The sequence below is a fragment of the Panthera tigris genome, chromosome A1, assembly GCF_018350195.1.
Source record: "Panthera tigris isolate Pti1 chromosome A1, P.tigris_Pti1_mat1.1, whole genome shotgun sequence".
Taxonomy (NCBI): Eukaryota; Metazoa; Chordata; class Mammalia; order Carnivora; family Felidae; genus Panthera; species Panthera tigris.
This window is the reverse complement of record NC_056660.1, coordinates 179231686-179244237: the sequence shown is the minus strand read 5'-3', so window position 1 is coordinate 179244237 and position 12552 is coordinate 179231686. Positions and strand designations below refer to the sequence as shown.

Here is a 12552-nt window from a genome sequence, read left to right as displayed (position 1 = left end):
AAACAATTAAAAAAAATCAAATTCCACAGCTGAAGTTTTCAATCAACTATTAATCAATAGTTGGGGTGCTCTGATTTAGTTATAAATCAAGATGGAATGGGCACGCTAGAGCTTCTGTGAGTCCAAAGAATACAAACATGACACTGGAGAAACAGAATCAGATTCCTTCCACCCTCCCTCCTCCTCATCCCTTGCTCCTGAGTGGTTTTGCATACAGCAAATGGAAGCTCAGAGAAAGGGAGGATGTTCTGATTCTCCCCAGTACTGCATCGCCATGTCTTCCCCATGCCATCCTCTCCTCCATAAAGCCAGCTAACAGGAAGGGGTCAATATCCTGCTTGAGTTCCTAGGACTTGGCTTTCAGGACACAGTTCTTGCAGAGTAATGGGCTCTTGGCCATAGGTGAGCCAAACCATCCGATCTTCTGCATCCTGGATGGAAGTGGCAGCTCCAGCCAAGAGGCAGGTTAGGCTTTTCAAGGCATCATGGTTCTTGGCCGGGAGACCCTTGAGAGCCACGAGATGAGAACTGAACAAAGGGCAAGATACTCACTGAAAGTGCTCACACACTGGTCACCAAAGTCATTGCTGGCTGCTGGGGGATAGAGATAAGGCAGAGGCTGACCATTGGCATAGGAGCACATTTGCAAATCGGTGTAGAAGCTGTATTTTAGAAGTGAACTGACCCCACTGGCCTCTGCGTCTTGTCCCAGAGAAAAAACCTCTCTGTTATCTTTCTGTTTTCAAAGATGCAGGGCTATTTTTCTAGTTTGTTTTAGGTGGGATAAAGAAAACCAAAAGGCTGCTCTCAAATCTAGTTTGTCAAGACAGAATTTCAGCCCAGGGTCCTGGTGGCTGGAGTCTGTGGCTCCCTCGAGCAGCAAGACTTCCAACACCCGATTCCACCCAAGTGGTGCTCATAGAAGCTGAAAATGGTACTCCTACCAATTTACAGATCCTCTGTGATCAAGAGTAAATAGTTCAGTGACCTTCACCACATCCTCTTAACCCAGGAATGTACACCAACACATTTTCTTTTCAGAGACTAAACTAGCCTTTAGTTAACGGAAACATGAAATCAAATGGAAACCACTAGAATACCTTCCCCCACCTGAATTCTAGCTACTTGAATTGTTCAAGGGCTGCTTATTTAAATGGAAAAAATTATCCTGTATTTCAGAGAAAATTTCACTTTTTCCTTAAGCTGATGTTCTCAAAACCAAGCTAGTCATTTTAAGAACATGACTATGATTGAGCCTTGAGTTTGGGTGACTACAAAGGAGGGGGGTGTGTTGTGTGGCCCACGTGAGCATTTATAGAAAACCCGGTTCCTTTCCTAGTATTCTGGGAGCTGAACGGAAGTTACTGTGCCCTCCACAAAGTACAATTTTAATTCTGATTACCTGAACAAATCACAATTTGTAGCACAGTACCAAAAAAAAATCATATTCTGTAGGTATTTTAAGACTTTCATTAGGCAATGACAGTTCTATATTCAAAGGTATGTCATGACTAAATACCCTGATTCAAAATTCAGTTGAAACAAATGTTTCCAGCTCCCAGAGAAACCCAGGTGAAACACTTTGTAAATAAACGAAAACAATTCTTGTCTGTTAGAAACACCAATTTTCACTACGGCTCTAATTTTTTCATTGGTAATAAAAAAAAAAATTGCCATTGCTGGAGGAATGAAAAGCCAAAGACACTGTTTTGTTCAATATTTAAAATAATTCTGGGACAACCACAACCTTAGTTCTGAGTAGGACCGAGACATAACATAGACATAATAGGGTGGAGTAGGCTTCAATTCAGTTAATTTCCACTCGATTTGGGTTCTCTGTCTTTAAATGACTACCTACTATGTTCCAGGTTCGTGTAAAGTTCTGGAGATAAGGCAGTGAAACAGTATAGGTGTATCCTTCAACCTTGGCTGTGACGAGCGTCTGGTTGGCTGTGTGCTATTTGCTAGACAGACACCTATGGTATCTCCTTTAATCCACATAGTAGCCTAAGGGGTTGGTATTACTGCTACTATTTTTTCAGTGAGTAAAGGAACCCCAAACCACCCAGTTTGGTGAAGCCGGCCTGGAGGCCAGTCCTATGGGAGGACTCTAACACCCCCAAGGTCAAATGTGGCCTCATGCTTCCAGGTCTGGGGCAGTTTTGTAGAACTGGATGTAAGTCTGATTAAGCTGAGGTCATAGGTATAGATCTGAGTGCCCTATGGGTCAACTTTTCAAAAGGAAAAACTATCATTCCTGAATCACTGTGGGCATTTACAGTAGCCTGTAATCTTACTAATGCATATAATTGTTTCTCTGGTATGGGTGCTGCAGAATGCACTTTTTAATTTTAATTTTTTGTAGCAGAGCAGGGAAGTGCAGGGGCTGGATTTGCTACTTGAAGAGCAGTCCCGTGTACTTGCCAGTGTCACTCTGGACAAGCCGTGCAGCTTCTCTAAGCCTCAGTTTCCTCATGAGAAAAACGAGATCAAGAGGTTCTACCTTGTAAGGTTGTGGTGAGGATTTACATAAAATGCTGCATCCTAATATCATAGCACTTGGAAGATAGCGGACACTAAGAACTAGAGGCCGTAACAGTAATTATAATATCTATAGTGACTATACTAATAATTGTTATAATATCATTGTATTATATATTGTTAATTATTATTTGTTAATCAGAGCATCTAGTTCTACATTCAGAGGAAGCTCAGTTGAAGTGGAGGATAGACCTCCACTTGTATACAGCTCTGGGTTTTCTTTACCGGGCCAACAGTGTCTATGAAAGGCCTTACACCCAATGCCCTGCACCCTTTAGCCAGGACAACAACCCCATGCTAGAGAAGTGAGCGCACCCTGACATGGGTATCAGGATTGCCAATTTCTTGTCACTGCCTTCTTCTTATACCAGCAAAGGACTTTGTTCTCTATTCTTCTGTGTCTACAAGTGGGACTTGGGGTCACAAGCCATGTCGTACCTGCCCAGATGTGGCAGAACTAAAACTACCCTGAAAGTCTGGCCAATTTCCACACACCACTGCTTGAATCTCAAGTCTTGAATCTCTCTTCTCTAAATGTGGGCTAAGCAAGAGCTCAGTACATGGGATGATAAAGGGGTCTAGGGAGCATGAAATTGGGTGGGGGGTGTTTATCTCTTATTTCTCATCAATTGCATAAATCCAATGACCACTGCTTTAAAGTCAAAGGGAATTTGGAAGCTAGTTCAACTTTTGAGAAGACCTTCCCAGAAGATGAGGAATGAGAGATTCCTGCTTGCTTCTGTAGTGTCCCTGCTCGGTTTGGGACTTCTGGGCTCCACATCACTTAGCTCTGCTTGTACATGTCCACTCAACAATTCTGGTAAGCTCTGGCCCATAGTGTTTGGTCCGCCAGAGACTCTTCTTCTAAAGCTTTATTGTCTCTGGCATTTGGTGCCATGCTGGCACATAGTGTGTCCTTGCATCTTGGATGGATTAAAGCACGGGCCACCTGGGCTGGTGGGAACTGAAATGAATGGAGGTCGATGGGAAGGTGGAGTCTATACATCCCATCTAGGGAGGGAACATGCTCTTTAGCCACAACTGATTGTATTGTCACATTGGCAGCCCAGGGTTGCCAATGCTTTTGGCTTGCCAGAAATCCAAAGCTGGAAATCTATACTTTTATGAAGAATTTTGTAATTTTAAAATACAAAATGCTGATTTCAATGAAAAACTACTCAACGGGATTTTAAAAACTCATCTGTGGCTGCAATATAGTCTGTGATCTATCTAGTTTGCAACCTCTGGTTTTAAGAGAGCTGAAAGCAGAATCATTCCTTGATTCTGTCATGTACTAAAGTTTGCCCCCTAGCCCCAATCTCCTAAATAACAGCAAACACTTAATAATGGTTTTGAAAGGACAGCTATGCTTAGGATCCCTGATCTTACTGAGGGTTTTTTTTTTTTTTTTTTCTGAATAGCCTAGTTGCATGGAGGTGTCCAATGTGGAAAAAGAACATAGGATCAGGGGTCTGCAGACCCAGATTGTCGACCCTTTGCTGCCACTAACTTGCTGTTTTCCCTCGGCAAATGTCCTAGCCCGAGCTTGGACAAGGGTAAGGGAAGCGGGGTTCCCGGGCCAAATGTTATGTGGCCTGGTCCTCGCTCTCACTTGCTCTCAATCTTTCTGTGCCTTATCTCAAAATAAAAGGTCATTCTGGAGACAACTAAGATCCTTCCTGGCCCCGCCTACAATAATTTCGCTGAATTTCAAAAACTGGCAAGTGACATAAATGGAGCGAGCCCTTCCAAACAGCACACATTAGTTATCTGCAGATGTGCTGGACCTGCATACAATTTAGCTGGTACCAGGGGTTTATCAAGGGCAGGCTACTCACTGGGATGTATGAGCATTTTCGGGCTGTGCTCCTGACATCTTTGGTTTGGCATTTTTTGGCAGCACATCTACTAAACTTCTGATTTGCTGCATAAAGTCGGGAGACAATGTCTGAAAATCTTTTTTCCTCTCCCACAGTACTATTGAAAAAAGTTACTTTATTAAGTAGGTTTTTTCATTTTGTTTCCTTTTTCCATATGCTTAATTTTTTTTTTTTTCATTAAACAGATTTCTGACCCAGGATGGCATGTTGGGCAGGGAGGTGACTGGTATTACTGGCGAAACGCCTGGCTGTCCTCAACCTGGCAGTCAGGGAAACCCACGGCTCAGGGTACCGCAACAAATGATTCCTGACCACACAGAGTCAGAAATGCAGTCTTGGCATATTCGACGGTAGTGTAAACACAACCAGAAAGAAACGGACTAAGTGAATCGCCAAATGTATAGAACAGGTGGAAATGAAAGGCCAGTGATTTGGGTAACAGAAGGTGTCTGAGTCGTAGAAACTCTCAGTTAAGGACCTTACAGCCATACAGAAAGCTGGGGCTGTATCGTGGGAAGGTCTGAAGAATGGCGCCAACAAACCACTGAGTGTCAAAGTCAAATGGTGATGTCCAGAAGTGAGAATAAATCACACCTGGGACCAGAATGTGAGTCGGTGAGAAAGTGGGATTATTTTCTTTCCCTGGCAAGTCTGATTTACCTTCAACTTTGTGGGGACCCATTCACTGGGTAAAAAAAAAAAAAAAAAAAAAAAAAAAAAGACAATTTCACAAGCATGTGGGAGGCTCCAAACTCTCTGATAGCTCGCCTAGCCTGGCTCTGGGGTCCGGTTCACATCACTGAGTGCCACATGTTGGCCATGCTTCAGAGAGCCAACACCACGAGGGCCTTGGCCACACAGATCAGTAAAGCAGCTTGGTAGAATGGTTAATCACACAGGCTCTGCTGCTTACTAGTTAAGCAGTTACTTGACTTCTAGGAGATGGGTCCTTTGCAGAAGGAGGGAGATGACAATGGCAGCTTCATGGAGGGTTGTGAGGATGCAGAGAGACAAGGTATGTAAAAGCACGGTTGGGCACGGATAACTGCACAACAAATGCTACAAAGGCAGTATCATGTGCACCATGATTCTTCTTTGGTGGCACTGGAGCCTTGAGAAATTTCACTCATGCTGTGTTTTTTTGTTTGTTTGTTTGTTTTTCCTTAGCCCCTTTTCTGGTTACCTGTAAAGGGGAGAAGGGTGGTGGCTCTTTTCCTTTGTTCACCATATTCTCTGCTAGACCTCCCCCAGGGGTATGAGTCAAAAATGAGGATCAAGAGAGCAGGTGTCACAGTCTTTTCCAGCCTTGTGCCCATTCCTCTCTTCTTACCGCCAGTGTTCCTCCCAGGCTCACCTCCTAAGTTCCCATTCAGTGTATCCTGTGAGACAAACCCCAGCCTGGATGGGAAGAAGTTTTACAGCATTTTCATCCACAGAAAGGACGAAATAACAGGGGGATCCCTTGTGAAATATTTCCACTAGTTGACATCCACAAACTTTCCTTAAGTTAATTTTGAGAGAGCTTTCCATGGAATAATCATGGGCCTTTCCTTGTTTTTGCCTAATGTCAGAGAGAAAATACACCTGAAGTTACTCTATTTTGTCTTCTTAATCTGCAGACTTTTAAAGCTTTTGATACTTAAAGATGAGTTTTCTGGGGATAAGGTGTTTTGAACCTCTCTCTCTCAAAAACTTATTAAGTTAATATATGATGCCTTCACTTAGTTCCTATTTATTATTTCATTGTCAAGGTTCTTTATGATAGCTAAGTTGTGATTATGGAGAAGTATTATAAAATGTCAATGTGCAAATGAGATTTGGAAGGTCTGGGGGTGGGGAGAGGAGATTCTTTAAATGGAGATGTCGGTTCCAGCCAATTTCAGAATGGCTCACCATTAAGATAGATGGTTCCAAAGCCGTGTGCCTCTGCTGGAAATTAAAAACCCATGGAATAAATGATCATGATTAATTTTAAGTACTTAGCCATGTGAAGCCAAATCAGAGCGTCTTTAAAACAAAGCTATTGATCTGGCTTTGTTTGGAATTGAGGAGATAAACTAATCAGGTCCTGTGGGCTCTTTGCAATAATAGAGAAGGAGAACTACTTCCCCCCCCCCCCCCCACCAGAGGCTTTTAAGCTTCAAGTTTGAGAAACCTGGTGTACCAACCTGCTATAATATACCAATGTTTTAAAAATAGCAAAGCACTGGCATAGAGAGGAGCAGTTCTGTTCTGTCCCAGACGGGGTTTGATGGGGGTGCGGGCATGATGGAGAATTAGGGGAGTGGATGGGACGGCATTCAGAAAGCCACTTCTATGTGTACAAAAGCTGACTCTTTTTAAAGTTGAGGAAACAGACTCAGAGAAGTTGAGCCATTTGGCCTGAGTCCCACTGCACCCAGGACCCCATACCCAGGGTATCTGACTGTCCAGCCCTATCCTCTGCCCCAGACAGGTCTTCCATTGAGACGAGGCATCACCACTCCCAGTGCAGAGAACTACATGCAGGCTGTCAGGTCACCACAGCTGTTTCATGGCAGCTGGTGATTTCCATTTCCTGGTCTCTTCCCAAGGAATTTTCTCATCCTTCCCAAGAAAAGGGTGAAACGCTCCTAGCAGCCCTCTCCCGAAATGCTTTTTTTGCAGGCTGGGAAAACTGCGCCTACCCTTCTCAGCCTCAGCCTCTTGATAAGAGAAGTCCTAAGTCACTAAATTGGGCTGGCACCCTCTCCCTAGCAGACCTGCATTTGTTGCCGGCTCCGGGGTCAGAGTTTGGGTGAGAAGCCATCATCCGTCTTAGGACTGACAACCTGACCTCCCTGGCTGTGGGTCCTGCCGTTTCTGTCCCAGGAATTCGCGGCTTTCGTCAGATTTCCGGCACCTTGCAGCATCAGCATCCCCTTTGATTTCCCGTGATTCCTCTTGGAATCACCTTCCTCTCACACAACGTGGAGAGGCTTTCTCCAACCCGTGCCTACTGTCTGCAGGGGCCAGGTGGAAAGGAAGGTAGGAGGAGGACCTTCCTTCACGTATAAAGGGATGTTTTTACATATTCACTCATTCATTTGTTCGACATTTATTCATTCTTCTGGAAGTCAGAGATCTGTAACCTGGCGACTATGTAATTTTTGATTTTCAGGGGGATGCTCAACAAATCCTACCCTATCATTCACTGGACAGAACTGTACCATCAGAATTATTTTTAGAACCAAGCAGTGACAGAGCTTGGAAAAGGGAAGTCGCCTGCAAGATATAGCAACAAACCCTCTATTTTCCAAACGGGAAAACTGAGATCCCAAGTGCAGAAGGGACTTGCCCAAGGTCACACAGCTAATTAGGGGCTGAGTCGGGACTGAACCACACATCTCTTGACACAAGTTCTACTAGGCTTTACTGCCTTCCTTTCCGGGCTTTTCCAAATCAGGGACAGCTAGAAGTGTCGCTCTGGGGACAACAATCAAAATGTTTTCTTACACATTCAACTTTAGTTTGAATGACCCCAAGATGATTCCTAGCTGAGTTCCACCCTCCCCCCACCCCCATCCCCACTGACTCCCCGGAAATCAGGTTGGACCCACTTGAAAATCTGGGCACACAAAGGCACCTACAAATTTTTTTTTTCTAGACAAGCTATATAGGGTGGGATTCCACCTCTTCTCATCTTGCTCCCACCCTGCCACTTTAAGGTTACTGCTTAAAGTTTGGATTTAAACCCGAGATGAGATCCCAGGAGCAATGGCAATGACCAGATTTCACCAGGCTGTTTGGCATTCCCCCCTGCCCCCGCCCCCAGCCCTGTGCCAAGGTCCCTTTGTGATTCTGGGTGATTCCTACTGACCCCTTGGTCTTACCCCTCTCTCATCTCCCAGACCTGTAACCTGTCTCTTCCCATGCCCACACTCAAACACACTCTCCCTGAATGCTCTGGCAGGCGCTGGGGGGCTATTCCAGCCCATCTGTTCCACCCAGCAACAAATACCGCGGAGCACCGGGGGAGAAAGGACTCAATTGAGACTTAATTAGCAGGAACCCCAGTTTGTGGGAGGTGAGAAATCACACTTTGCTGCCTGCGAACACTTTGGCCAAGGTGAGCCAGAGGGATCTCCCGGTTCCCAATTTTAATAGCACTGCAGCAGAAGACACAGAAAGGCATCCACACGGACCCCCCTGCACACACACTCCCCCTCTTTCCTCCTCACACGGACAACACACACACGCACACGCACACAAGGCAGCGGTCGCAAAATCAACTCACAGGATCTCCAAATCGCGCAGCGCTCGGAAGGCTCCATCTTCAATGCAGCTGATGTGGTTGTTGTCCAGTTGCCTGTGGAAAAGCAAGGGGAGGGCATGAAGGCTGAGTGGGGGCAGCGCCGAGGAGCCGGGCGGCCCGGGCCGGGCGTCCCCGGCCACCCTAGCGCCTGTCCCTCCACCCCTGGCAGGCTCTGCTCGTCCCCGCCAGGAGCTCGCGCAGAGCCAGCTTGTCTGCCACGCTGCTCCGTCTCTGCTCTCTGACTGTCTGAGAGAACTACACAGACGAGCGCACCAAAGGCTGTCAGGTCTCAGTAAATATTAATTGCGCTTTTTTTTTTTTTTTTTTTTTTTTTTTTTTAGGCAGAAGGGAGTAATTTCATTACATTAGGGCATCCAATCCATTACGAGCTCTTACCGTCATGTCACTGAAACAATTTCATTAAGCTAAAGGCCTGTAAATCATTGGAGGTCACTGCTCTGCCCTCCGCGACCTCCCAGAATGCTTTTTTCCCTCTCTCCCTCTCCCTCGTCTCCCTTTACTGGAAGTTGCAGTCTTCTGCTCTGACACAGTGCTAAATCTCAAGGCTTTATCTGCCCAAGAGCAGCGAGGGTGCATGGGGAATATACCAATTCCAAATTAGACTCAACTAATCTAATTTTATAGTCTTTTTATTATTCTAAGCACCAAATGTCTGTGGTGGTTTGATGCCTCCGTGCTTTGTTATGGGGCCCATCTGGTAGGTCATTCTATTGAAGCATTTTCTGACTAAATACAGATTCCCTCAAACTGCACCAACCACCATCAACATTAAAGAAATCCATTGATGGAAGCATTCCTGATGGGGGAAAAAAAGGAATATTGTTATTGCCTTGAAGATGTACCACTTAAATTTAAATTGGGGAGAATTAAATGCACCTATTTCAGGATTCCTTTTTTTAAATTTTCCTTTCCATCTTATGAGCATGAAAATAATGTCTTTTAAAAGGATGTCTTGACTAGTATACATTCTAGTTGGCAATTGAGGTATTTTAGTTGAAGGATAACAAATATACACCATTATCTCTAAATCAAAATAGATCCGATGTGTAAGTCAAGACCACATTCCAACTCAAATATCATGTTATATATCAGTAATTTGTTTGCTAAAAGACAGGATATAGAAAATGTGTATTAGCACCAGATTCTCTATTGCATTTTGTGTATAGAACATACCACGGTCTTTGGGGGGAATGGCCTAAAGAAGTATGGCTGTACTGAGAAAACTCCCTTATAGACTTTTTTTTTTCTTTTGTCTTAGAAAAAATCAGCCCCTCTCAGGTGGAGGGATTGCCTGATGTTGGAATTTTCACTTATGACTTGTACTCATTTATCCCAACAACTCCATGCAAAAGATGTATCAATGATAACACTCGGTAACCCTCACAGAGGGTTTTATATTCTGCGGCAGGAAGGAGGATTTAAAATACTTTTCTCATCGAGAAACCAGATAGATACAGGATTCTGTACGTGCACGTGGATGAAACACATACAATTAGACTGATGTCGTGTGTCACAACAGATGGGCTCTGTCACGATATTACAGGGAATGGAATCATCCCAATAAATGCTCACGATATGAGACTTAGACATTTAGGCCTTAAAAATAAACAGGAAATGGGTATCTCATGAAGCAGAAGCACTCTTTAGGTCGGCAACTTCTACATCGAGTGTTCAGAGTTCTCGCTGATGCCCACTCATGTGAAATCTCGGTGTTCTTGCTACCCGGAATTCTTCCGGAGTTTTTCTTCACATGAGTTTGCTGGATATCCTTTCCAAAGATTTCCCGTAAGTACTGAGGCTGCTGATTCCCTGAAAAGGTTCTATTAAGGCAGCCTAGTACTGCTGCCCAGTTTCTAGATTTATCATCAGTTTAAGGGTCGATGAATCAACAACCCCCGCCCCATACCAAGGCCACCAAACCTTACCAAGCAGAAATACAGTGGAGTTGGCTTTTGGCTCCAAGAAATTGTTCAATAAATATGCTGAATTCGGCAAAAAATGGCCGCATCCTCCTAAATAGAAAAGTTTCTAAATCATCACATTGAGAAGTCTAGGAGAGTGTCGTAGAGATGGCAGTTTGTCGTGCATCTATCTGCTTTGGGGCAGACATTTCAGAAAGAGGTCCTTGCTTTTAGAATGTTATTTATTTGTTGGATCTGTCAGGTGTGTTCTATTCCTTTTCTTTTTGAGCACCAGAAACCAAACAGGATGCTCTAAGTATACAGAATGTTATATGGAAAGAATGCAATCTACAGGGGAGAAGAGAAACTCCTAGAAAAAAAAAAAAGGAGGGGCGCCTGGGCTGCTCAGTCAGTTAAGTGTCCAGCTCTTGGTTTCGTCTCAGGTCATGATCTCATGGTTCTGAGTTTGAGCCCTGAGTCAGGCTCAGAGCTGCTGGTGGGGAGCCTGCTTGGGATTCTATCTCCCTCTCTCTCTGCCCCTCCCTGCTCTCTCTCTCTCTCTCTCAAGTAAAAAACTTCAAAAAAAAAAAAAAAGAAAGAAGGGAAAGAATTAAGTGGTGGAAAGAGATTAAAAAGGGTGAGGGAAAGGACACGTGCGAAAGATGAAAATCAAAACCCACTAGTCAGCGTCCCATTGGAGCCTGGCCACCAAGGGTACTGGCACAGTGGGGACAGAGTCTTAGGTGGGGCTTGGTCGCTGTGAGGCTGAAAGCAGAGAGGTGTCACAAATGATCAGTGTGCCATGATGTTTAAACAGGTTCAGTGGGTGGCACAAGTTGGCACCTAGTCGTTTATTAGTAATGGGGAAAACCGAGCTTTAATATCAGAAGCATCTCTGTACGTGTATTTTTATAGACTGGTTTAGAATGTATGAAATGTATCAAAATTTCAAATATTTATGCAGAAGTGTGCTCTTCTGGAAAACATTTATTATAACCAAGATTGTGTCCTTTCACTCTACTCACAGATAAACAGTCTCCCAGCCTCAGTTGTCAGTCGTTCCCCATCTGCATTGTTCATCAGGGAAGTTTACAGGGGTACAAGACCTAGGAGGGTCACGTCAAGCAAACGAAAACCTGAGAATTACTTCACTGTCCAGCTATAATATCTTTATGGCACCGAGTATCAGAGTGCTCATAAAAAGGTCATTAATTGTCTGTAATCAATCCTGGTATTTCATGCAAATAGCTCCTAAAGCAAAGTAAATACACGCTTGGTTCAGATAAGGGTTCTTTTTCTTTCAAAATTACATCTCAGACATGCAAAAGTTAGTCCTGAAGCATGGAGTAGGGAGTACAAAATAAATGCAAGCCCAGCATTTCTTTGCAGGTGTTAGGAGTGGAGCACGACTAAACACACAGAGAATCTGCCAGAGCTAAGGCCAAAGCCTTTGACTTAGCTAGCAGTTTGTTTCTGGGGGTTGATGGAGGCTGCTGAACTGTGTTCTAAGCTCTCAGGTCAAAGGTCCAATTCATGACTTTGAAAGGACTCCTTCAAAGATCCTCTCAATAACAAAGCAAAAAGCCCATTGCTCACTCCCTACTCCATTACTCAGGAGGCTTATATGTGCAAAAGGAACTTTAGAAAGGGGAGCACAGAGAACTCGGCAGTCTTAGGATGCCTGATGGCGCTCTATTTTTCCCATGGCGGTAAGAGGTATATACTGCACTGTTATTGAATCCAATTTTACCATACAAAACAGCCTGCCCTGGTGCCTAGCACAGTGCCAGGGACTTCCCAGCTGGTCACGCGTGGTTGCAGGGGTAAGTCCTTGTCCTGAAGTACAGCAGGGCTGGGCTCAGACTACATGGTGGGAGACGCTAAGCCATGAGCTCCACAGTCCTGGCTGCGGCCCTATGGCCCTATTAACAGTGGG

At 44.5% G+C, this 12552-nt stretch overlaps 1 protein-coding gene across 2 annotated transcripts in view; it reads right to left on the bottom strand.

Annotated features, from left to right (window-relative positions):
* The window catches only part of SLIT3 (slit guidance ligand 3), a 595815-nt gene that overhangs the window by 148780 nt on the left and 434483 nt on the right, over window positions 1-12552 (bottom strand). For both annotated transcript variants that reach the window (XM_042992684.1, XM_042992687.1), the window contains exon 6: window positions 8677-8748. In XM_042992684.1, coding sequence (XP_042848618.1) covers window positions 8677-8748 — 72 coding nt within the window. The remainder of the gene's footprint in view (window positions 1-8676; window positions 8749-12552) is intronic.